This window comes from Cenococcum geophilum (genome assembly GCF_001692895.1).
Source record: "Cenococcum geophilum 1.58 unplaced genomic scaffold K441scaffold_54, whole genome shotgun sequence".
In the NCBI taxonomy this organism is placed as follows: domain Eukaryota; kingdom Fungi; phylum Ascomycota; class Dothideomycetes; order Gloniales; family Gloniaceae; genus Cenococcum; species Cenococcum geophilum.
Window position 1 is genome coordinate 437,891 of NW_027137612.1, and position 24,425 is coordinate 462,315.

At 51.4% G+C, this 24,425-nt stretch overlaps 7 protein-coding genes across 7 annotated transcripts; 2 read left to right on the forward strand and 5 right to left on the reverse strand.

Moving 5' to 3' along the window:
- Nucleotides 1-25: 25 nt before the first annotated feature.
- On the reverse strand, nt 26-1,614 carry K441DRAFT_644511 (DUF1183-domain-containing protein). Its single transcript, XM_067646756.1, has 2 exons — nt 1,329-1,614; nt 26-1,278 (listed from the first exon to the last, which is right to left on the reverse strand). Exons 1-2 carry the CDS (start codon nt 1,497-1,499, stop codon nt 502-504), a joined length of 948 nt encoding a protein of 315 aa, XP_067499184.1. The 5' UTR covers nt 1,500-1,614; the 3' UTR covers nt 26-501.
- A 162-nt stretch (nt 1,615-1,776) lies between these two features.
- On the forward strand, nt 1,777-3,574 carry K441DRAFT_644515 (PIG-X-domain-containing protein; the record flags this gene model as incomplete). Its single annotated transcript, XM_067646757.1, has 5 exons — nt 1,777-1,929; nt 1,985-2,124; nt 2,195-2,258; nt 2,311-2,701; nt 2,766-3,574. Coding segments are annotated over 5 exons (1,557 nt in total), but the record flags the coding sequence as incomplete, so codon positions are not given.
- Nucleotides 3,575-3,923: 349 nt separating this feature from the next.
- On the reverse strand, nt 3,924-5,336 carry K441DRAFT_582878 (uncharacterized protein; the record flags this gene model as incomplete). The annotated part of the gene is made up of 4 exons (XM_067644480.1): nt 3,924-4,781; nt 4,832-5,003; nt 5,067-5,130; nt 5,228-5,336. The coding sequence occupies 4 exons, from the start codon at nt 5,334-5,336 to the stop codon at nt 3,924-3,926; spliced, it is 1,203 nt and encodes a 400-aa protein (XP_067499186.1).
- A 182-nt stretch (nt 5,337-5,518) lies between these two features.
- K441DRAFT_667305 (uncharacterized protein) lies at nt 5,519-7,950 on the forward strand. The gene is made up of 4 exons (XM_067649811.1): nt 5,519-6,553; nt 6,615-7,382; nt 7,459-7,547; nt 7,592-7,950. Exons 1-4 carry the CDS (start codon nt 5,718-5,720, stop codon nt 7,624-7,626), a joined length of 1,728 nt encoding a protein of 575 aa, XP_067499187.1. The 5' UTR covers nt 5,519-5,717; the 3' UTR covers nt 7,627-7,950.
- Nucleotides 7,951-11,519: 3,569 nt separating this feature from the next.
- On the reverse strand, nt 11,520-12,747 carry K441DRAFT_464369 (uncharacterized protein; the record flags this gene model as incomplete). The annotated part of the gene is made up of 3 exons (XM_067641804.1): nt 11,520-12,326; nt 12,377-12,511; nt 12,568-12,747. Coding segments are annotated over 3 exons (1,122 nt in total), but the record flags the coding sequence as incomplete, so codon positions are not given.
- A 1,527-nt stretch (nt 12,748-14,274) lies between these two features.
- K441DRAFT_734768 (uncharacterized protein) lies at nt 14,275-16,572 on the reverse strand (the record flags this gene model as incomplete). Its single annotated transcript, XM_067654285.1, has 4 exons — nt 14,275-15,161; nt 15,479-16,027; nt 16,078-16,300; nt 16,432-16,572. 4 exons carry the CDS (start codon nt 16,570-16,572, stop codon nt 14,275-14,277), a joined length of 1,800 nt encoding a protein of 599 aa, XP_067499189.1.
- A 2,235-nt stretch (nt 16,573-18,807) lies between these two features.
- Nucleotides 18,808-24,260, reverse strand: K441DRAFT_689889 (multidrug resistance-associated protein 1; the record flags this gene model as incomplete). Its single annotated transcript, XM_067652344.1, has 10 exons — nt 18,808-19,059; nt 19,129-19,202; nt 19,260-19,328; nt 19,381-20,298; nt 20,353-20,390; nt 20,445-20,474; nt 20,686-20,789; nt 20,881-21,041; nt 21,201-23,874; nt 23,976-24,260. 10 exons carry the CDS (start codon nt 24,258-24,260, stop codon nt 18,808-18,810), a joined length of 4,605 nt encoding a protein of 1,534 aa, XP_067499190.1.
- Nucleotides 24,261-24,425: the final 165 nt, after the last annotated feature.

The window sequence follows — 24,425 nt, forward strand, 5'->3', positions numbered from 1 at the left end:
AAACGGGCACTTGAATGCTCTTCATCCCTCTACTTATGGAAAGGATTTGGATATTATAGATTATCAAATTTGCTAATACAATTAACCCCACAAGTTGCCTACGCCTATCTATGAAGTATTTTAAGCAATCCTAGACGCGGCTTATTCAATTGTTACTATGCTAAAGGAATTTTAGATGAAACCTCTGAAGAACTTTAAAATAGGACAGGTGGAGAATATAGGAAGAGGCTTTATGCATGTAAAGTCCTTTGCAGGGCATTATGGCTCATGTTTTTAAGCTGTGTCGATGCCTTTGAAGGTATCCAGGGGATTTGAGTAAAAATTCTGATTAGCAGCGAGTAAACTTTTCGTGCCTTGATCTACTATCAGTTATATTGATTTTCACGTACAATTAGAAATCCTGAAGGCATTCAGAATTCGAATTCATCAAAGATTTGAGAATACTTTACTAGCATGGTTTTCGCCATATCGATCTTAGCATCATGTCTTCCAAACATGGCCTTATCTACGAGAAGTAGATCCAAATCCAGTGCTTTCATAACGTGTTGATGACGCAGGGCCTGATGATCCCGAGGAGCTGGACCGAGATGAGCTGCCTTCCCCGTTGTTCCACCAACTACCGCCACGCTGATTCCGAGTAGTCTGATTGTGGTCCTGCCGATTCCCTCGACTGCCGGCCATGTATCCAGCTGCAGCGCCGCCTAATGCACCTGACCAGAATCCGGGCCGCCATTGTTGATCATTTCGATAGGATGAGCCGGGTTTGGGCTGAGGACGCCAGTCGTATGGTGGGGGTGGATCGTCTCCTGGGCCTCCCGGGCCACCTCCACCATACCCACCGCCCCAGCCTGGACGCCAGGTGTCTGGCCTTCGAGCATCGCCACCCCTGACGACACAGGCGGAGAATACTATCCATATGGCGACTCCGATGAAGATTATCCAGAATAAGACCGACACAACTGTTTCACCAGTCCCACCAGACTCGTCCGTACCCTTCTTAGGACCGCTGAACCAGCCGCCCTTCCCGTACTTCTCCTCGCCCTTGTCCGTAAGTACTAACCGGTACTCAACACCACAGCTACCTTTCAAGATATAAGGATCATTGGGTGAGTCGTAGCCTTCGCAAATCACTTCGGTGGAGCCAAGCTTGAATTCCTCCGGAAGAGACGCGGTGCAGGTCCACTGGATATTGTCGTCGTCATAATCAGAGCCAGCATTCTTGCAGCGCATTACATCAACATCGTAGAGGCCTTTCGCATTGCCACCAACGCATTTAAGCTAAAGTCATGTTCAGCAAAAGAAAATATTGTGGCATTGGACGTACTTACCTGGGGAATGGCTGGAACTCGTCGATGGCTTGTCTTCAAGTCTTTTCTGAGCGTGAGAGACTGTACATTTGAAAGTAGAACGCTGTCAGCTGGCTTTCGAACGCCCTCGACTATACCGACGAGAGCAGACGAAGCCAGCAAGGCTGGATAGAGAAAACCCAGGTAACGCATGGTTGTTGAAGGGTTTGGCGCTAGTAGCAACGGTTTTGCACCTATATATATCTGGCGCACATAGGTGGGAGGCAATACGCGAAAGGACACGTTGGTCCTTCAGCAAGGCAACTTCCACTTATGAGGCGACAATGCTGGAAGTCAACATGCAGTCGAGCCATCTCGGTCATGGGTTCGTTTTTTTTGCCCTGATAGGATTAGCTGGATTGTAAATTACGGAACGAAACAACATCACAGAATCTCAGCGAGCAAGACTGCGTCCATATTTACAAAGAAAATGAAGCAACGAATAACATATGTAGTGCACAATCCAGATGATTTTGATCCATCGCAACTTCGCTTGTCCACCAAAGATGCCTTCACCCTTGATTCAGTTAATGCTGCAAAAGAGCATCGGCTGACTTTTGGCTTGTCGGAATTACCTCAAGAGGTGCGATTTGAATATCAGCATGTCACATTCAAGATTACAGGCTTACGCTACATAGCTATATCGAGTTTTGAGGCAATGCCATGAGCTTCATATTCGCTGGGCATCAGAAAAATATTATACTTCTATTCCTCCATACGTCTCGCGAATATCCCCTGGTCTCCATGCTTTTTTTACGCCTCATAAGGGGAGCCTAGCGTATGCAGCTTTTATTACCTTTTCAATCAAATCTTTCGTCCGCAAAGTTAATGAATTGCCTATTTTTCAGTGATTTGCTATGTCCTATGCTCAAGAAGGTCTTTGGCTATAATCTCAAGTGCGAGTCTCTAAAGGTGATTTGACATTTCTACTTTCGTTTAGAGATAAATGCTTAGACTAGCTTAGGATACCTTCATCGGAATGCCCATTCTTTCTGAAAGGTTCTCCATGTCTTCTGCGTTTCAGTACTATCAATTTCTACCTTCCCTGAAAGATCTGGTCACGTATATCCAGCAAAAGATTTGCGCAACGTCAGACCCAAGCTGTCAAACCCAAGCTGCATCTCTCCTTTCAGCGACATATGTTGACATAGACTTTGACACCATCTCACACGCTCTTGTATTCAACGGTTTCTGGGATCGAGCACCAGATGCAGAAAGCTGGACGGAAACAATTCCCCTCCGCCAGAAGACTGATCATATCGAAGTCGGCGTCCTCACCAGCGAGAAAGCCGTCGATCCAGAAGACCTGGCTTTCAGCGGATTCCTGACTGTTATCGGCAAAGACTCGAAACCAAGTACGCACTCCAATTTTCCCCTTCTCATTTTATATTCTCTTTGTCGACTAACCATCCGTCCTAGGCCCAACACGCTTCTCCTTCCCAGCCCGCCACCATCCCCTCCCCTCCAGCGCCCAATCCACCCCACCCCTAACCTACACAACCTCTTTCCGCCACCCCACCGGTCTCCACCCAACCCTCCTCCTCACCTTCCCCTCCGCCTCCCTCATTCCTCCTGACGAAACCTGCGCTCTGCACACCTACCTCACGCTCCCCGCCGCCCTCTTCATCGACAGGTACCAGCTCAGCGACCCGCTCTTCCTATCCTCGCTACACCTCACCAGCTTACGCAGCCTAAGCGGCGCCACCGACCTCGAGGCGCCCATCTGGGTAGTGCCGGAATGGGGCTCGGCCGCGCTGCTCGAGCTCGCCGTCCCGGCGTCCTCCCCTCCCTCCTCCTCTTCATCCGCCTCTAAGCAGGACGCCGCCGCCGCCTGGACCGTGCAGATCCCGCTGCACCTGCGCTACCTGCCGCCGAACCGCAACGCGTCGGGGCTCGAGGCCGTCGCGGCGCCGTGGCCCGTCGTGTTCTGGGCGTGTCGCGGCGAGGAGGGTGCTAAGATGGCGGCGAGCCCGTTCGATCGCGTCAATTTGGGGTATGAGGGGCTGTTTGGGCCCAAGACTATGTTTTATCATGTCCCGCCTGCGAATAGCAGTAGCGGGGGTCGACTGGTGGAGGAGATTCAGGTGCCGGTGCTGGATCTGGATCAGGCTTGGTATGTGGAGTGGGGGACGGTGGTGGCGGTGGCGCTTGGGACTTTGTGGGTGTGCTGGAAGCTGTTCGGGATTATGAGGAGGGATGTGGTGGCGGCGAAGAAAGTGGAAGGGAAGGGTGAGGGCGAGGGGAAGAAGATGCAGTAAGGCTTCTTAAAAGGAAGGTCGGATCGTTGTGGGTAAGAGGGGATATATCAGCGTTTTGTTTAATTCCGGTATATGGGGCTCGTTGCCCAACCCTTCCATACTCAATTGATGCGAATCCCTGCACCTGCTCTCTAAAATTTTCGCCCAATTTTAGAGAATTTCTGCACCACCCATTCGAGTTCAGTCCGTGGTATCCTTAGCCAAAACGCCTTCAGATGCCGCACCAAATATCATTCCACCGACTTAACTTGCCATTTTAGCCATTCCAGATCTATCCGAAATGCCCTTCCCATAATCCCTTATTCCCGACCGAACAGGCTCAAACCACTGTAATTGGCATATCAACTACTGGTATCTCCGGCGCCACCGCATCGTCAAATATGGGATGCAGCGCATACACTGGCCCTTTACTCTCCTCACCGTCGAAAAGCAATAGATTCTGGATAGGCTGTTCCCGCTTACCAAGCACATTGATCACATCTTGCGCCAGTTGGCCGCCCAAAAACGCCGTCACAGGCGCTAGCTCACTGCCCAAGTTTTGTAGGAAGCTGCGCAGGAAGTCGGATCTCAGACTCTCCGGAGGTAGCTGAAACTCCTTGTGCTTTTCCGTCGCGAGTGTTGTGAAGAGTTCGAGGTCGGCTTTGGAGTGCGAAGGGAGAGGTCCGCCGGAGATTTTCTGATACTCCCAAAGCGCGCGCATGCAAGTAAGGAGGGGCGTTACCTGCTTCAACTTCCTGCGATTACGGAGGTATTCGGGAGGTAGTGGAGATGAATTTGCCAGCAGTAGGGGGGTATAGAGTTCCCGCTTCGTGACCATCTCGACGACCTTGCCAGACTCTTTCTTTGTAGAGACAGAAATTATAGAGCGTGTTGCGGATTCAAGACGAAGGGTGGTCGGAATGTTGGACTTTTCGCGTTCGATGACATATTCATGGCTTATGAGATCTGCGAAAATGTATCCGTAGAATCCGTGAGCGCCGGCGGCGTAGAAGGGGCGCTTTGAGAGGCGTGTTGCGGCGTTTAGAGTCGAAAGGATGTTGAAGTCGAGGTCGGTAGCAATTACTATGTCAAAGGGACTGTAGAACTCTGGGCCTAGTATCCGAATGTCTTCGATCGCTACACGGACGTTGACGCGGGGGTTAAGCTTCTGGATCTGAGGAACGGCAGCTTCAGCCCGCTGAAAAATTGTTAGGAAATGGCTAGACTTTGAGTATTATGCAAGCTTACACTTTTGCCGACGTCGGCTTCTGACACGAAGAATTGTGAGCCAAGATCATCGTCGGTGACCGCCTCATTGTCAATGATGGTTAACGACCCAATACCCGCAAGGACCAAATTCTTGGCTACTTCGTTAGCGAGAGCTTTGATTGACACGAGGAGAATATTGGCGGTTCGAATTCTGTGGAAGAGTTTCGGTTAGTGTCTAGTTTATCCAACGCCGGGTTTGCAGAGTAAAACTCACCTTTCCTGCGCCTGAACCCCCCAGAGACGGATTTGCCGATCGTAAAGCGCTATCTCGTCTGTTTCTCCGCCATTAGCCTATATTTCTACACCAAAAATCAAGACAGGGATATAGGGCTGGTTGACGGTTCGTTTTGGGAGTCGGAGGGGGTTTCTGTGTACCTGCACTGATTGTTTGTGCCTGGGCGATTGCTGCGACCGTTTCACTAGCAGGGTCTTCGGTAGGAAGCGCTCCATGTGCAATAGAAAGAGTTGATTCTGGAGCAGACATGGCGATTCAATCGCATATGAGGTGGGGTAGGGTAGGGTGCGGTGAGGAAGTTGGTGTTCGTTAAGACGCAAAAGAAGCTGGCCCATGCCTGAGCCCAAGCTTCGACTTGAGCCTCATCCGCCGAAGCGAAGCTCGGGGTACTTGGTGGAGGTGGCTTACAAGTCGGTCAATCAGGTAAATCGGGTCAATCAGCCTGCATCTTCAGGACCCACTCCCATACCGCGAACCACCTCATCATCTTTTTTTCTTTTGACTTTCGTTCTCCTCTCAGCCGGTCGGCCTGACCGTACTGGAGCTCAAACTGCCTTCAGCTCCCTGCTCCCGCTTTTTCGCATGGGAACAGCGTCATCAATGACCGGGCCGACAACTCCTCTGTCTACCATGTCTGGCAACTTTGACTTCCCACCTGCATCATCCTCGTCCTCTTCTACATCTGCAGCTTCGATAGATAATGGAAGCCTTCCTCGTCCGCTTTTGCAGCTTCGTCAAGCATTGCAACGTGATAGAGAACGGGACCGAGCTGCCCGAGAGAGCGCCGCAAACGACCGTCAGAACATTCACGTAGAAGTCCCAATGCCGCCTCGTCGCCATCGCGGCGACCTGAGGAGGCATCGGCCTACCGCTGGTGACCGAGACTCTCGTGATAGAAACACTTCTGCTCGGTTACCTCTGCCTGTTCCTGCATCCAGCGGCTACAGACCTCGAGCTACACCTGGAGACCGCTTCCAGAGCTTGCGGCGTCATCGTCTTCAGCGAGAGCAGACCACCAACGATATGGCTGCGATTGACGAAGCGAGTAATCGTCTTGCTGAGCTCGATTCTGACCTGACGAGTCTACTCGTACCTGGATCCATCTCACTCTCTGGCCCCAGTAGGCGGACGCCACCAGGAGAACTGGATGGGCCACGACGCCGGGTCAAGAGGAGAAAGCTCGAACACGAGAACGCTACTCAGAACTTTGAAGGCTTCAAGTATGGTCATTTCGGTCAAGTCGTTCCAGGTCGCTTGAAGATGGAGATGGTGAGCTGCGATGGCGGCGAGTACTCCCAGGACTCAGCCTTGGCACTCTACCGGCCTGAGAATGTACTGAAGAATGACAAGAGCGTTTACTGCACTAAGAATTCACGATGTAATATTCTACTCAGACATCAGGGCGAGACTACTTTTTGCTTAGAGAAAGTCGTCATCAAAGCTCCTGAGCGAGGTTTCACCGCTCCGTAAGTGCTAGTCGTGATCTATTGTGTAGTCACTAACAACCCTTTCTGACTTTGACTGTAGTGTACAGGAAGGTATGATATTTGTCTCTATGTTCTCCGAAGATCTAATCACCGGTACTTCCGGATACAAGATTGAATACTCCTCGCAATCTCCGTGCCACTCATCCAACTCTTCGCCCATTTCGCGCGAAGAAGAGCAGCTTTCTCTCGCAGAGAGCCTCACTGATCCCGACATGTGGGCCGCCTCGCGCTTAGGCCGAGAAGAAGCGTTGCAGGAGGAAATCGAGCGTATAGAGATGCAAAACCGCGCGTTGCACTTCGCTCGGATGATACAAGCTCGTCGTCGCGTCCATGACATGTACATGCTTGGACAGCCTGGTCGCGAAGCACCATCCAGTACCAATGCCAATGCTAATGTGTCAGAGAACTGTGACTGGCCTCTCACCGAGCCCAACCCGCCTGCTGTCGGCGTGTCAGCGCCAACTCCTCCCCCATTTACCATCACCACCGAAAGCGATGGCGAGTCGAGTGGCGAGGACGAGCAGCCTAGCGCGGCTATCATGGCAGATCGTATCAGACGGGACAGCCGTTGGCGTCCGGGATCCGATGACGAAGAGGAAGACCTGATCGGTATGAATGCCTTCTGGGACGCACGCAATGAGCCGCGCTCCGGAGGTGCTGGATATCACCGCGCTGCTCGCCGCAGCAGCCCTAGCAGCATCGAGCCGAAAGACTCCTCGCCTGAAGCAGAAGGCCTGATTACGCCAAACGCTCGCTTCTTCATCGCGAAGCACAAGAACAAGATCACAGTCAAGTTTGATCCGCCTGTGTAAGTTTCGTTTTCAAAATATGACCTAGTACTCTGTTTAAACAAATGCTGCGAAACTAACCTACTCACTCTCTAGCTCTGGCAAATACGTCCTGCTGAAGCTCTGGAGTCCGCTGCACGGCGGCAACATCGACATCGAGAGCGTGCTCTTCTACGGCTTCTCGGGTCCGCGCTACTTCCCCGCCTGTCAAATGCGGTAAACGCTCCAGGAATGTACCGAATATACACTCGGGATGTGGTGTAAATATTCTTTTTATTTTTGGGATACGACGGATTGACTCATTGAATAACACAAGGCATGATATTGGCATGGAAGTTGCATGTACCGCTTCTTCACCCACGATTGGCGTTTGGTTGAGCCCCTGTGAACACACGAAGGACTTTGGGAGTCCACTTTCCAATGCAAATTTCATGTCATAACATTCTTACTTATTTTACGACAGCGGCACTGCTGCATTCGCGACTCATCCAATCTCGAAACGCGCGGAGTCCACAGCTTTTTGCAAAGACAGAAGCAGCAATTCTATCACTAGATAAAAATCCCAAATTCAATATCTAGAATCTTTTTATGCTCGTTTCAGATCCTTGTATCTTATGACGCCAATCAAAGCAAAGTCGTTGTAGGTAGCAAAAGCGCCCAGCCATCTATTTCATCCACCGTAACAATAGCCACACTTAAGCCCTGTGGGTACACTCCCCTGGCCCACCTTCCAAGACGCCAATTTGCATGCTCTCCACCCCCAAAAGTTCCCTTCCTTTGCCGATTATTCATAGTGATGTTTCCCGGGAAAAATAAACGCCTACGCTATGCAAATCGCGAGCCCGCAGGCAGCAGCGCCCAAAAAAGAAGACATTTGAAGCCGGCATATCCCCTCCCTCCCTTCCTAAGAGGTCCGTTCCGAAACAAGAAAAGGAAAACAGCATCGAGATATCGTTCCTCAGCACCCCCGATCTCACAACTCAATCGCGTCCTCGACGCTCGTCCCGCCCTTCATGGACGCGAACGCGTCCGCCCACTGCGACACGACCTGCGGCGGCGGCGGTAGCGAAGCGGACGACTCCGTATCCTCCCGATCATCATCGTCGTCTTCATCATCCAGCTCGAACTCGTCCGTGTTGCCGTTCCTGTGGTCCTCCGTCACGTCGTCGCGGACCCTCCCCCCCAGCTTCCCCTTGCTCCTCCCGCTCCCGATCGAGCTCCGCAGCGCCGCGGCGCCCTTCCCGTACAGCTCGCGCGGCACGAAGCGGCTCACGCGGCCCCAGTACGCCGGGCGCGGCGTTTCCTTCACGACGCTCTGAGGCTTGTGCACGCCGTTTGCGTGGCCGTGTCCATGGCCGTGACTGGGGCCTTGACCGTTCCCGTGGCCGTTCCCGTGGCCGTTCCCGTGGCCACGGCTCGCACGCAGCTGGCCGTGCCTAGCCCCATTCTCCGGACTCTGCTTCGCGGACCCCTCGCGCGATTTCGAGCCGCTCTGCCTGAGCTCCTGCGCCACCTCGCGGTAGAACTCCTCAGTCTCGTCGAAGGCCTGGTAGATTTGCCTGACGGAGCTGAGGACGTCGGTCGCGATGGCGGTCGCGGGCGGCTGCGCGGGGGAGGCGGGCGCGGCGGCGATGTCGGCGCCCGTGGTGATGGAGAGGGCGCGCGAGGGCGCTGTTGAGCGGTTTAGTGCCTCCTTCACGGCGCGGTAGCGCGCAAAGCGCTCTTCGTCGTTGGTCGCGTAGTCGCCGGCGGAGCGGGATGGCGTGAATGCTAGAGAAGGCGCGCTAGCGCGCTGGATGCACGACGTCTGGAACCGCTTGCGGTCTGGCGAGCTTTCTTCCGAGGCTGTGGCCGTGATCTCTTTGACTTCGCCATCGTCGATGGTGCGGCTGCGCTTCCGGCTTGAGGCGCTTGCGCGGAGCGATTCGGGGTCGATTCCCATGGCTTTGAGACGGAAGTAGTCGGTCTGGGTCGTGCTTATGCGGGTGGTTGGTGCATTCACTGAGTGACCGAAGAGAGATTCACCTGATAGGAAAGAGTAACCGTTGCGAGATGCGCGGTTAGATATACTGCTATTGAGCTGAGAGGCTTTTTTGGTAGTGTCGATGGTTTGAGGGTTTGCTTCCGGCTGTGTTCGTGAGCGGCGATGGCTATTGCTCCAGCTGGTGGGCTTGGGAGCTCGGGACTGTGACTTGTGCGCTTGAGCCGTGTTCGCACTCTGCTGAAGCCGGTTCCTTGATATACGATTCTGGGTTTTTTCGATTTTTTCTGTCGGTTGCGTCGCAACATCTGGTCGTTGAGTATTGGAACTCCCCAAAGAGCTTGTACTAGAGTTGAAACTATCCGTGAAAGCTGTAGCATTAGCATTGGCCTCAGTATTTGTGCCAGCCTGCGCAGCAATCAGAGCTGCTTGTCCTGCTTTGAACCGCGCTCGCCTCTCACGTCCATGGCGCTTGAGTTTCAACCTCCAAGCGATTTGATGCCAACGCCTGCCATAACGGCGAGCAAGGTTGCGCTGGCGGAGACAGTCTGGCGTTCCTTAGTTTTTGTTGGCAGGGTAAAATACTATACCAATACTCACCTGCTTGCTCACGATCCCGTTCCAGCTCGAGCTCACGCTGAATTTCTAGAATCATGTTGCTGGCTGTATACTCAATGTACTGCTGTAGAATGCCGGCCTTGGGATCCTTCACCATCTGCTCAGCCAGGGAGTCGAGGGCTTTGGCTTTTTCTCGCTCCTTTTGCAGTGGGTGTGAAGACCGTGGCTGGAATGTTGGAGTAGTTGGTTTTGGTGGTACAGCTGGCGAAGAGGCTAATTGTTGGATCTGTGCTGCGGTTGAAATAGTTTGCTGCGGTACAGGTTGGATCTGTTGGGGAGTCTGGCCAAGGACTGAATTGGGAGGGCTTTGAGGTACAGAAGGAGTAGCATTGCTCGTAGCAAAGTTAAGTTTCGGAAGTTCGTTGCCTGAAGATACTGATAGAGCTGAAGGTGGTGTGAAGGATGGTAGGGCCGCCGCTTGCTTTGTATTATTTTTTGGTTGGATTAAAGTGGGAGTTGGGAAACTCCAAGGTTTCGCAGCATCTGAAGAGACAGTAGGAAGTCCGAACTGATTCAGAGCGGGTTGAGAAGCTTGTGCGCTGGCCGGTGTGAGTGTCGGAAAGCCTTTCTTCTCTTTACCCTTATCGGCAAAGCCCGTTGTCGGTTCCTTGGAGCTTGTTGCTGGTGATGACGTCAGTGCGGAAAATGGAGGGCTACCGTTTGGTTGCGCAAATCGGATTGTGTGTTTGGCTGGGTCAAAAACACCTGGTTGTGGAGTTGTTTGATTCGAACCCAAAGGTGAGGAAGTTGTTGCTGGAAATTTAAACGGAGACTGTGGCTTTGGCGCCAAAATTGAGGGAGTCGTAGTTGCTGAGGACTGACTGGTCGAAGTGGTTGCAGCTATCGGCTGACTAGGGGTCCCTAAAGAAAAGGGCGACGGCGATCCCACTGGAGGAGTTGTAGTAGGTGGATAAGAGGGTTGACCGAAGGAAAGCCTAGGTGTTATGCTCGAAGACGTAGCTGACGGTAGACTAGATGAGGTAAAGGGAGAAACGGACGGTTTTTGCGTGAACAGCCCGGTAGGAGCTGACCCTGAACTGGGAAGAGCAAAAGGGTTGGAGTTAGTTGAGGTTTTTATATTTGCGGTAGCATTTTCAGAGGCAGAGGATGGACTGGGAGTCTCTGCTTCTGATATTGCAGGATTCGGCGAGCGAGTGGACGGTTTCCCAAAGCTTGCTAAGCCAGTAAACGGAGACGGAGCAGCTCCATTCGATGTTGCGGTCGGTAATAAACCGCCGGGTTGAAATGGCTTAGCAAAGGGATTCATGCTGGGCGCTGCTGTCGCTGCTGTTGCCGTGGCAGACGCGCCATTAGGCCGAGATTCGCTCTCGTTATCTGAATTCCCTGTAACAAAAAGAGATTCGTCCTTTGACATAGGACTGTTAATATCTGATTCTTCCGATTCTTCTATTAGCCCAGTCTTCCGAGCATCCATAATTGATAAACCACTGATAACTGCTGATAGAGTGCGACCTTGTCGCTTGAATTCGACGTTGCTGTATGAAAGCAACTGTTTCGGTAGACCAGATGACGGGCAGAAAAGTGTCTTGCCTCGTACAGATGTGAGGTCCAAAAAGGGCGTTCCATCAGCTCGTTGTGCAATGGTAAACCCGTAGTGCTGGCAGAATTCCTGGGCTTCCTCCTCTTCGTCGAAGCCAAGTACATTGACCAGCTCCGACAGCGTCCAATCCTCCGTTCTGGTATTTCCACCCTGTCGATAAGCGTTGAATATAGAATTTATTACCGTGTGTCGAATGAGGCCAAAGGAGGATTCGGCCGCGCAGGCCATCAAGTATGAGACCTCGTTCGAACGGATCAGTTCCCAGAACGCCTCCCAGTTCTCCCGTGCGATGGAGTGTTTCCTGTGTGGTCTGAGCGGGCCATGGTCATCACTGACGTTCATCCCCGCTTTATAAATCTGGAGTGCCCTTTTCACCCTTGGGTCCTCGCGTATATACAGAGGCCAACACTGGATACTGTCCTCGAGATGTGCAACCTTGTTTTTTAAGCAGAAGATTACCTGGTATGCCCGGAACTCTGCTTCATACGGAGAGCGGTAGTGTTTCCTGTTGTCATCGTAGTACAGCATGAGAGACAATAGAGTTTTATCCATTTGTTCCCAATCTTGATTCCAATCATAATTCTCGAACTTCTTCTTGGGCTGAGCCAGCTGGTGTAGGGAGAGGACATGAAACCGCACGATTCGTTCGAAGCATTCTATTGCGATTCGAACGTCGGATATTTTTGATACCTGCTGTATGGAAAAGTCGTTCCGGATTGCGCGCGTTCTATCCCAGATAAAGTAGTGTACGGAACCTAGAGGAACCTCGGCAAGCACCGACTTGAAAAGGTAGTCACAGGTTTTCTGGGGACTGTCAAATCAATTCGACTACCAAATATGGCGGGGATTCGTACCTGCAATACGAGGGGAGGACGTAGATCGGAAGGTAATTGCTCTTCGAGACCAGCCGCTGCTCGTCGAAATTTCTTCACCATCCGATGCTCCGCTGGAACCTTGTTGGCCGGGCCATTTCCTAAACTCTCTGGATCCTAGGCGACAATAAGCCGGAGTTCATCCCTCCAACTGTCCTTCGAGGTATACGCACGTATTCCGGAAGCCAGACATCTTTCTGAACCACTCTTTCCACCCTTTCGAATTCTGCACACATATCTTGACATGTTCCTACCGGCGTTATAGCATCCGCTAGTCTCCTAGGTTTATCAGGGTCCGCGAGGAATCCATTCGTGATGGCATCGCGTCGTTCTTGTTCGCGATTCTTCTTAAGCTAAGGCACGACGACGAAGAAGTCACTAAGAAAATTCCTCGTCAGTATGGACGGGGCGGGAACGTACGGTCTTGTATCTCTGTGCCCAAGAATCGCCTCCACCTGTGGAATTGATCCTTGTGCCCTGGAATGGGTTGGTTTGTGGTGTTGGTGTACTAGATCGTTGGTGATTGTTCTTCTGGCCGCGAAAGGGTTTGCTGGAATTCTGAGGACCTGAAGGTGCTGCTGTTGGTGCGCTCGATGCGCCTCGCTTCGGGTGACTGTCTCGTCGTCCAGTTCGTTCATCTCCGCTCTGAGAGCCATTCTGAAATGCACCGCGTGCCTGTCCCCTTCCTCCCCGACGCGCTGACGACATGGTCGCAGCTATTCTTCCCGATATCACCTGGACATTCGCTTGCTTAGTTGTGCAATCGCTATGCGGTCTGGAATAAGGGTGGAGATGGGGGACGGTCGCGGTGAGGTTTTCGTGTAAGTTCTTTGTTAAAGTTGCCCGGAGAGAGATGTAGATCGAAGGTCGGGATGATTCAAGTGGTCTGTGCGCGTGATCTATTGTGTGAATCAAACAATAAGACAATGTCAAATGGGCAAGAACATCAATCCCACATTTATGATCTAACGGAAGTTATTGTTCTTGAGGAAATATTTCCTCTGCCGATAAGTTATAGAGATATTCCGAACACAGTAGGTTTATAGCTAAGGCGAGCAAAACACTAGAATAGTGACTACATATCATCGTCAAAGCAGTCATATTAATTTCACATCAAGTGTTGATGGAATGCAGTAACACCGAAATTCATTAAGGCTCCACTAGATTACTTCTGCCCAACGCTGCAGTATCGCGTAGAGCATTTCTCTCTTCACTCTCCCAATCACATCAACAAGGGCTCCATTTCCTCCTTATATCCCTCCTCCCCTGTTTTCCTTTCAAATAAAAAAAGCCACAAGACCATCTCATACCAAATGATTCCATATACCTTTCTGCCCCAAATAAAAACCAAAAGAGCAATGAACTAACTGCACATGCTCAAATCAGAGCAGAGTACACCGACAAGTCGCATCCCAAAACATTTCTTCCGCGACAGATCAGGCCTAAATCATCTGATTGGGCGGAAAATAAACCGCTTTTGTAAGTAGTCGTTAGTAAAAGATAAAAGAAACGTGCAGAACCTTCGAGCCAAAAATCCAATGAAGATGGCAACGAAACGCACTTTGATGCAAACTCAACGCTTCACGAACGCCGCTAACGCTAGTATTAACGGATGCGCATATATCGTAATAACATTACAAGCAAAGGAATTCATAAGAGGTATGAAATAGACTAGAGGTATAAAACCTGTGGGTAATGCAAGATGAGTGAATAGAACCCGGCAAACACAGTGGGTTGGATGCTTTTGTCCGGAATACGGAGACGAAAGAGCTTTTGGGAGTTATATTTCGAAAACATTAGATCAAGGATAAACTCAGTGGTCAACCATCAAGAAGCCGAAGATTTGGTCCTTGCTTAGGTACGACAATGGCGGTGTGGGGTTAGAATTGTTGGTGACCCGGCATGAGGAAAGGCAAGCCATGCGGGTTGTTCATAGAGGTAGTCCGGAAGGTAGACCCAGGATACTGTGAGGTATCAAGTGACGATTGTGGTCCTCGTTCTTGAAGCTCATGCGCTAAAGGCTGGCTGAAGCTCTGTGACGTAGAGGATGGCGCTAGTGAGATTGGACTTGTAACTGGTGTAGGGGTCTGATAGACTAATGGGCCCGTATGACCCACTGTTTGGAAAGAGTAGTCTATTCTTCCAGGGAAATTCGAGATCGCAGGTTGATAAGGATGCGTAGGAGTAGGCGCATATGAAGTCGGCGCAGGTGAAAACGGCTCGGCAGCTGGGGGATGGTGCCAGCTATCGTACACCGCTAAAGGAGCCCGGGGTTTGTGGCTACTATCACGCTGCGACATGTAAGTCGGCGATGGGTCATCGTAAATGCCCCGATTACTCTTCGCATCGTACCCGTATGACTCATCAATTTGCATTTGCGAATCTGCGAATCTTTGAGGAACTACATCAGGTTGCTGACCCGAGTATCTGTGCTGAAGATTGTTTTGAATAGTCATAGCCAGGGTATTGCCTGACAGCATACCATCATCCCGGCTATAACGCGGAGCCTCCGAGAGAGGAACGGAGGTATCCAGCGGCTCGCTTTGTCTCGAGTGGTATCTGGGTACGGGCTGTGCAATATTCTCAAGTCCCAGGCGCGCAGTCGGGGAAACGAGTTGGTGTATACTTTGCATGGACGAAGGTGGTGACGGTACGGGTTTCGCTTTCTTGTTTGATTGCTTGTTCCCGCCTACCTTCGATGGCAAGCGTTTCTTTGGGACATCTTTGATGGGAGGAATGTCATATATGGTGCACATTGTGCTCCCATCTGTAGTAAAGTTAGTATTAGCATACTAGACGGTATCTTAAATTATGAGGACGGATATAACTTGCCAATGTCATCCAGGTAGTAATCCTCCTCCATTTTGGCGATAGCATAAAGACTCTGAAGCAGCTTCCTCCTTCTTACCACCCTTTCAACCGCCTTTGAACGCTCTTCATTCCTGAGGTCCACATTCTTCGTAGACTCCTCCAGTTTGGCAATCCATCCCGGTCCCCTTTCTCTCATACGTAACATGACAATTGCCAGAATGATTCGCGCTATGCTAGTTAGCGAGAGGTCTACGATACGCATTGTTTACATACCTTCTTTATTAATATGGTCAGGCTCTTTATGAATGACCCGATCGATTGGCCACCACGGAGGCACTTTAGGTTCTCTATTCTGGCCCTCTCGCGAGCTGATGTACGGGTAATTGGTTTGCTTTTTAGGCTCTGCAACTTTGATCCACGCCTTGAGTATTTTCTTTAGTCCCATTTGCTGTATTTGGCGTAGGCGTATCTCGTAGGCTTCTTCAACAGCTTCTTCGTTATTGATGCAGAACGAGACTGCCCTCCGCTGATCCTGTCTCTGGGTTGTACGTGCGTCCTCGTCCTGTGACTCATCAACCGTCGTCTTTCTACGGCCGCTAGAACCGCTTCGCAGAAGTCTGCCAGGAGGGGAATCAGGAGGGGAATCCAAAGGGGAATCCAAAGAAGAATCCATTGGCGGCGGGTTTTTACCCTTGCGCGGCCTTGATACCTTCGGAGGCAGCAAGTAGCGGTTCCTAGCGGGAGATGAGGCATGCGACACCTCGCTTTCATCAAAGAATGGTGTGCCAATAGAAAAGGCGGGCGAAATAGTCTCTTCGTCATCTGTTGGTGAATCAGCAAAATTGTGTTTGAAAGAGATGCTAGCAACCTACCATGGCTGGCATGGTCGTCGACTGGGGGAGGTAAAGCGTTCTGTTTGCTAGCTTGTTGCAGCTGCTCCCAACCGGCCTTTGGAAAAAGTTGCTGCTTGAACTTGTCAATGTTTTCCGAAGCCTCAAAGGTGACATGACCATCATCGTGCAAGATGGCCACGGCAAAAGCGCGCGCATGGAGACCGCACGATTCTAACGCAGCTTCAGTAGCGCGAGCAACAGCCTAGCAAAATGGTGGTTAGCAGGCGGGAGCTAAGCTGAGCAAAGCCAAAAAGCGAGCGTGTGAGCGAGCGGGTTGAACATGAGGGGCCAACAATAGGGACGTGAGTTCATGAAAGCGGGGCTGGCACGCACAGATGATCGAGGCTGCGCTATCCTCCCGTTCCCTGGATTTGAGCTGTCGAACTCGGCGGACCTCGAGTCGCGCCCAAGGTCACGGCGCTGACGTTTGGCCGCCCTGCTGGACTCATTGGCCTCGCAGGAACGGGACACCATTGTAGAAGGGTGGGATCAGCTCCGACAATGGACTCGGGCTTCCTTCGAACAGCTGGTGTCGGCCAGAGCAGCGTTGGCGAGCGGGTAAGGCTCGCTCAGGAACTCCAGGCAAGTTAAAATGACGTCTCAGGCACGGTAAGAAAACGCTGGGAGGACTAGCAGACGTTAGCCTGGCCACCATGGTTCTAATGGGCCGCTGCTCCTAGGACAGGGCCAGAGGGCGCAAATGGAAAAGATGAGAGAACTGAACGATGGGCTAAGAAAACGGTCGGCGTCCGGGGCAGGCAAAATACTCGAGTAATGTGCCCAGAAGTTAAGCTTATCGTCAACGGAGTTACCCGGAACCCATGCCCTAGCAAGACTTCGCACTTCCAGGGGGGACTTACTGTTTATTACTCCGGCGTCGATGGTTGACTATTAGCCTCCGCTGGAGTAGTGGAGCTCACCAGTTGCGGGTCTGGTGCGCGGTGGGACAGACGGTCGGATGAGCTTCGCACAAAACCTGGGGGATCCCCCAGCACTAGCTAGAGGGCGTGCGAGGGGGGATGCGTCTGAACACCTGATCTCAACAACCTGCTCCCCAGTAATTGGCGGCCCTTGGAGTGTGATGAACGGACGAAGCGAGAGACGGGCTGTAAGAAACAACCGCCCTGAAACGCACTCAGGGTTCAAACGACGGCCTGGCCCCGTCAAGCGGAGACGCAGGATAACAAGCAAGAATAAGCGCGGGGCGAGCCTCCTCAACCATAAGGAACCCAACAGGCCAGGCAAAGTGGTCGAGGGAGGACGATGGAAACGGCTCCAGCTCGAATGGACAGGCACAGGCACAGCGCTACTTAAGAAGCATCGATGATCATGCCGGCAAGGTTCCCTGGCTGGACAGTGGGCCGAGCGGGCTGCTGAGTGTAGAAGAATGAGGCTGGACGAAGTGATACAACCTTTGGAAACAGCGGTGCCGTTCGCTATGCAGTCGCCCTAACAGGGACTGATCCGGCCAGACCGCAAGTGCAGCCAGTACAGCTAGTGCAGGACTTCTCGCTATCTCCTTGGTTAACTACGATCTTTGGAGAGAGTGTGTGTGAGAAGAATCGACTTGACGTCTAGGGTCGTGATTGGAATTGCCCTTCGTCTCCTAGCTAGCCGCGCCGAGCGAGCGCTTATCTCAACGCCACGCGTCAGCCCGTTAGGACCACATTATGCAGCTAGAAGCGCGAAAGCATTGGGCAGATGGTGCGACCGCTTGGCAGCCCTCTGCCTGCTTGTGCACACACACACACACACACCCACCCGAAGAAGCTGGGGACAAGCGGCATGGCGTGCATAACGAACCATCATCATCGGCAGTCGTGCAACAAGAGACGTGCGGGCCGTAGCCTCAACCTTAAAAGGTCAGTCCTTCGCTGTGCCTCACGCCCACTCAGCCAGCCGTCACGATCCGAAATGCAAAAGTCCACTAATATATTGTGATCGTATCTGCCCGACCCTGCTGCAAGCCGTCATGATCGCCTGCACCCTGCTGTACTGCACCGTCCGAGCTCTGGTTACAAGAGCCAGCCAAGCCAGCTACGATCTCCGCTCTCCAGCGGTCTCCAACAGAGCGCCTCTTTCCTCTTACGGAATAAATGGTCGTTGTACCCCCTCGCGTACCTGAAGCCGCCAGGCCGACCCCGGTTTTCTTGCATCATGAGGACAGCCCTAGGAGGGCTGCCCGCCTCCCCTAAACCTCATTCAATCATTCAATGTTACAGCTCACCTCTTTCCGCATCGTGGAAATTCCCTGGTGGAAAATTTTCGAGGGCTGCGGCGCTTTGAGGCCAGCCCAAAAGCAATGATATCTAGCACACTGGCGAGAACGTGAACCCCATCAAACTCTCGCTCATAAATTCTGGAAACCACCGTGTTTCAAGGACACAACCATCACTGCATAAAATGACCAGAAGACCTGTGCTGAAAATATGTGATATTGTATGACTCAGACTTCCCATGTTTCATGGGGATACTTACTACAAGACAGCCGTATACAGAGTAAAACGTGGTAGACATTTCTGCCACCCCCACCAACAGATGGAGACTCGCCAAAAGGAATCTAACAGCAGACCACCATTCTATTCATAGTTAGCTTTTGCGATGCACATGTTATCATCCTAGGCTAAGAAAAAGGCGAGAACCAAGGTTTGCTTCCACCCGACAAAAACCAGGCGCATGACAACTCCCCAAGCGCCCCACCGCCACTATCTACTGCTGTGAGACATCTAACGCATTTAAGAGATTCGCCTCTTTCACAAGTTCATAGAAGACGCCCTTTCGACGCACCAGCTCGGCCGGCGTGTCAAATTCCGCTACTGTACCATGGTCGAGGACGATAATCCTATCAGAGTCCAGGATTGTGTTGATGCGGTGCGCAATTGTGATGATTGTCCGATCCCTGAAAATGCTGCTCCTTAACGTTGCTTGGAGCATGGCATCTGTTTCAACGTCCACGGCGGCCTGCGCATCAAGTCAGCTAAAATTTCAATCAAAGGTGTTAGGAAGACAGGCCGTTGCTTCATCCAGAACGAGAATGTTGCTGGGAGCTAGAAGGGCACGAGCTAGAGAAACAAGCTGTCGCTGGCCAGAACTAAGATTCGAACCTGAGTAGTTCATTAGCTACATTAACTTCGCCACGAGAACACATCTTCAGCCCTTACCTCCTTCGTTGATCTGCGCTTCTAACTTGCCAGGCATACTAGCAACGTAGTCTTTTAATCTTGCATGCTCTGTGGGACCGTCAGCTGCTAGCCTCGATCGAAATTCTCCGGTGGAACCCACCTAACACACTCCAGAGCTCGGTGTCATCGTGAACATGCCCAGGATCCAGATTGTCGCGTACAGTGCCCTCGAACAAGGCAGCATCCTGAGGAATAATGGCCAACCGCCTCCGAAGGTCCAGAAGTCCAATTTGGCTTGTATTAAGATCATCGATACTCACATACCCCTCTGCAGGCTCTATGATGCGGAACAATGCCATGGTGAGAGAGCTCTTGCCGGCACCCGTACGACCAACCACACCAACCTTTTCATGGGCTTTGATCTTGATATTTATATTCTTAAGAACCAAGTCTAGACCAGGCCGATACCTTGTGCTGTAGTTATTGAAGGATACAGCACCTTGCGAAGGCCAGCTAATGGGAGGTCTATTTTTCGAAATAACCTCAGGTGCTTCACTCGGAAGTCCAGCGTATTCCAGAACTCGTTCCACCGACACAATGTTAGTCTCGACTTCAACAGTTTGACGAACGATCCAGTTGAGAGACTGGGTGATTTGCAAAGCATATGACATGGCCAAGCCTACCATACCCGCAGATAGACCACTATTGCTTGACACGGAAATTATAGAAAAGCCTGCTGCTGACAGAATAATGATGGAGCCTATAAACTCCAGCCGCACCGCAAGCCATCTGTTCGCATTGATAGACGGGAAATATGCTCTCAGGTTGGCATCTACGCGCCACTCGTTCTCTAGGGCAAATCTCTGTTGCTGATTGTACGCACGGATGGTGCTAATTCCACTGAGAGATTCCTGGAAGTGCGCATAGATCGGGCTCCTGCTAACGCTGTCAAGTCGTTTCAATTCTCTAGAAGTGCGGAGGTAGTATCTCTGGATGTAGAGATAGAGTGCCCCAAGTGGGACGGTCAAGGCAAGAAAGATGGGGGTCGATGCCGAGATAACGACTAAGGTAAAAGCAGCTATCGATTGGTCAGTTGACTAACCGAGTGGGACGTCATAGGATGCAGGCAAACCTCTTGCCGAGTTTACAAATAACATGTTAAAGGTCCGGCTATATGCGGTCAGCGCCAACCAGAGAAAGAGGATGTGTGCGTGGAGAACTCACGCGAGTACCTCATCTACGCGGTAGATGTCGCTAGTTTTGTGCGAACACATTAGCAAAAGCCATGCCCGTCTCGAAAGCCGAATGGCGGGAGGTGGACCTAGCAGAGAAAATCGAGCAGCTTAATGCGCAGCAAGGGCATCGCACTGCATCTGCATACCCCACTCGACCAAGACAGTACACAGAGGAGACATTTCTCCTGCGAATTTGGTTGCAGGAGGGTGAGAGAATGACAAGCACATACCTGGAGAAGCGATTCAATATGCGTCCTGCAGGAGTGGTCTCGAAGAAGCTCATTGGCGAGCGAAAGATTGCAAAAGCCATTCTTTCGTGGAGCTTCCGGGAAGCCTGGTCAAAAGTGGGAGGCGGCGTTAGCGATGCACGTCGAGACTAGTGGTATCCATGGCTAGACGCCAACACCGATGGCTAGTCAACTTACCTCGATGGAGCAGAAGATCCAGAGGATTAGAGTTTGCACCACCACCAAGGCGGCCGACCCGAGCCCAAAGGCAAAGTACACGCCAATATATTTCCCGACGTGTGGATTGCCGCCGTACGATGCGTTGACTTCAGACCAGTGCTTCAGCCACACGCTGCCCCCTGCAACAATGATTAGCTAGTCTTTCTTCTCAACACTCCAGAAATTTCGGCCGTTGCGGCTTGACAAGCATCGAGCGTCTAGTATCGGCCCATTGAGGATCAACACCAAGCATGGGGGGTTCATGTGACACCAAAGAAATCTCCGATGCGCCAACCTACCTATCTGCGTCGTTTGCGCTCCGAACAGCATCAAGAGATAGATCGTGACGGCAATGAGATTGCTAGTTTTGGCATACTCGCTGTACACGTTCCATTTGACTTTCCCCTGCTCTGAGAACTCTTTGGTTTGTTTGCTCTTCAGCCCGGCACCCTCTTCGTCCGTCACCTTGCCACGAGGGCCGCGGAAGCTGGCCGCGCTTGCACGTCGCAACGTCACCGTGCTAGACTTGCGAGCAGTCCCGTTTCCAGTCCTCAAAGGTGCCAATTGAGGGAGCCCTCCTTGCGAAGCTTCAGCCTCTTCTCGTTCCTCATCCTCTTCCGAGTTGGGACTCGTTCCGTATACGGTTGTCTCTTCGTCGCTAGTAATGCTCTCTGAGGCCCGGCTTTCGTTTTCGCTCTGATCTTCATTTTGCGACGTCCGTATCAGGTTTGCTATCTCCCCCTTCATAGCCATTAGTTGGTCATATGTGCCTTTCTCGAAGACTCTTCCATCTCGCAATAAAACAATCATGTCAGCCTCCATTAAGACTGGAATGGAGTTTGTCGCCAGAATCCTGGTCTTGCCAGCTAAGAGCCCCTTTGGACCAAGGACGTTGTCAATCAAATGTCTGCCAACGTGCTGATCAACAGCTGACAAGCAGTCGTCAAGCAAGTAGACGTCGGCTCGAGCATAAACAGCACGAGCGAGAGTGAGACGTGCCTTTTGTCCGCCCGAAAGCGAGATACCTCGCTCTCCAACCTCAGTCTGGTCTCCGTCGGGAAGAGAAGCAAAGTCATCCAGGAGTGCACAGGCCTTTACCGTCCTGTCGTAGAACTGCGGATCCCAGCGGTGTCCGAAAACGATATTTTCTTTGACAGAAGCATTCATAATCCATGACGACTGAGGAACGTAGGCAGTAGTGCCGCGAAGGACGACTTCTCCCTTTATCTTCCACAGGTCGCCTAATATTGCCTGGAGCAAGGATGACTTTCCAGCGCCTACGCGGCCCACGATACAAGACAGTTCTCCTTTACGGGCCGAGAAGTTGATATCATGCAACGCCCTCCGCTCCTCGGCCTTGTTCCACGTAAAGGTTGCATCACGAACCCGCACAGATTCTTCACCCATCTCTTCCACCGGTCCCTCCCTGATCACAGCATCGTCCTGTAGCTCCTCTGCAAGAAGATAGCTAGTAATACGACCTACTGCGACGCTGGCTTCAACAATGGACGTGATGACCATGGGAAGGACCGCAAGAGGAAATGTCAGTAAATTGAATAATGTGAGCGCAGGGAACACAATATCGGTCGTAAGCGGTTTATTTTGCGTAAGCACAAAGACGCCGAATGTTGAGCACGAAACAAGGAAGGGTGTGGTGGACCAAGTAAAGTTGGCGAATGCTTGCGTTGCTCCAATCTTTCGCAGTGTCTTGAGCTCCTGATCGTTCCGAATGTAATTTAAGCGGTTAACGAATGCTGTCGTCCATGCATAAAGTTTGATGGACTTCATATTGTTCAGAATCTCCGTCATCAGCCTTGTGCGTGCGTCCTTATTTTTCATCTGCTCTTTTTGGAGAGTCTTCATAATTCGAGCTATGAGTCCATTAACCGGTATCATGATTATCATAGCTCCAACGCCTGCCAGCATGCTAAATCCAACCAATTGATACAGAGACATCATGCATAGGATAATCTGAAACGGTGCAGACCAAAGTTGCTGGCCATACTGGGCAAGATCCTGGAGTCTTTGCGTGTCCACAGCCATGTAATTGACAATGTCTCCAGTGGACTTGGAGGCACGACCTTCGTTTGAGAGCCTCGTAGACTTAGAGTATATAGCTGCGGTCAGAGCAGATTTAACACGCATCCCGGTTTCGAACGCTCGCTGGAAGTATTGATGAAGAGCGGCTGTTTGAGAGACTGATACAGCGAACATCGCGAGCGCTATGGCTGCTCCGCGAATTACGGCCTGTGGATGATCAGTTCGGTACGAGTCCACAAACGTGATAAGTAGTCTGAGCAGTTGTGGTTGGATAAATGCGAGACAATCGCTGATCGTCTTGATCATGGCTCCTCGAAAATAAGGCCCTCCGAAACCACGGAACAGGGCCAACCACAAAGATGGACGCTTCTTCTCCAATTCATGGGCCCAAGCCTCGTCAAAAGAGGCTACAGTTGCTCGAGTTGTGTCCCGTTTTCGCAAGTTCCATAAATCGTCTTGGGTAAGGAAAGTGTGGTATCCCTGTTTCATCAATGGGGTCATCCAGCTGAATGTCAAGACCGAGAATACATTCGCATATTCGAAGGGGCATTCATCATCGTCCCCTAATGCATCGTATGCGCTCAACTGTTTTGGTACCAGCCATTCAAGGAAGAATTCGAGAGCCGCCAGCCCGACACTGACGCAGAAAATGACGAAGTATGCCAGATGGATTCGATACATCTGTTGTGATACAAGTGACTGTAGTTTGACGGCGTATGCAATAAGCAATGACAGCCAGTAGAAGAGCACAACTCCATTGGGATTGCGGGACCTCCAATGCTCGATGTATTGAATATAAAAGATTACGAAAAGAGATAGTATTGTGATTATCGTCGTCCAAAACCGAAAGTCCCCTGCCCAGACGCCCTTGAAGTATTCGATTTGGAGGGCAGCCTGCAATGCAGTGGTAATGATGAGAGCGCCGATAGTAATCTAGTGGGTGAGTAAACATTAGCTTAGTGAAAATTGAATCCACGCTGAACAACCAGTAGAGCCCATAACCACTCAAAGGGAATATGCAAAGATCAACCTACAAGTTTAGCGTAGAAATGCCAATTCTTCTTGACAGGCTGGGGTGTGCATCTCTTCAGCAAATACCACACTGCTCCTGCCCCTACAATGATGCCCCCCACAGCAACTGCGGTTATCCAAACATCCAGAAAGCAAGGGGTAAAACCATATCGGTGAGGACTCAGAGGCCCCCATCCTTCCGAGTTACCGCATAACGGTTGCTGGCGAGTGTCTGTTGCCTCGAGATATCCGTGAGCGAAAGGCTTGAACGGAGTCAGCAGGACTTGCAAGTTGTCGTTGCCGTGCATTGATTGAGAGACACTTGGTTATGCCAAACCCCTCTATATGAGAAGCAGGAGTTGCAGGCAAAGTTTAGGCTGGGAGTCAGCGACGACGGCGCCTGAGAAGTGCGAATATTTGAATTGAAAGCTTTGACCAGCATCGGGGACTAAACTGCCGATGATCGATTACTA

Excerpts from the sequence above, each read along its gene's own strand:
- K441DRAFT_644511 (XM_067646756.1), bottom strand. The coding sequence starts at position 1,499 with ATGCGTTACCTGGGTTTTCTCTATCCAGCCTTGCTGGCTTCGTCTGCT. Across the intron at positions 1,279-1,328 it reads GAGTTCCAGCCATTCCCCAG|CTTAAATGCGTTGGTGGCAA; the intron begins GTAAGTACGTCC and ends ACATGACTTTAG.
- K441DRAFT_667305 (XM_067649811.1), top strand. The coding sequence starts at position 5,718 with ATGTCTGGCAACTTTGACTTCCCACCTGCATCATCCTCGTCCTCTTCT. Across the intron at positions 6,554-6,614 it reads GAGCGAGGTTTCACCGCTCC|TGTACAGGAAGGTATGATAT; the intron begins GTAAGTGCTAGT and ends CTTTGACTGTAG. Across the intron at positions 7,383-7,458 it reads GTCAAGTTTGATCCGCCTGT|CTCTGGCAAATACGTCCTGC; the intron begins GTAAGTTTCGTT and ends CTCACTCTCTAG.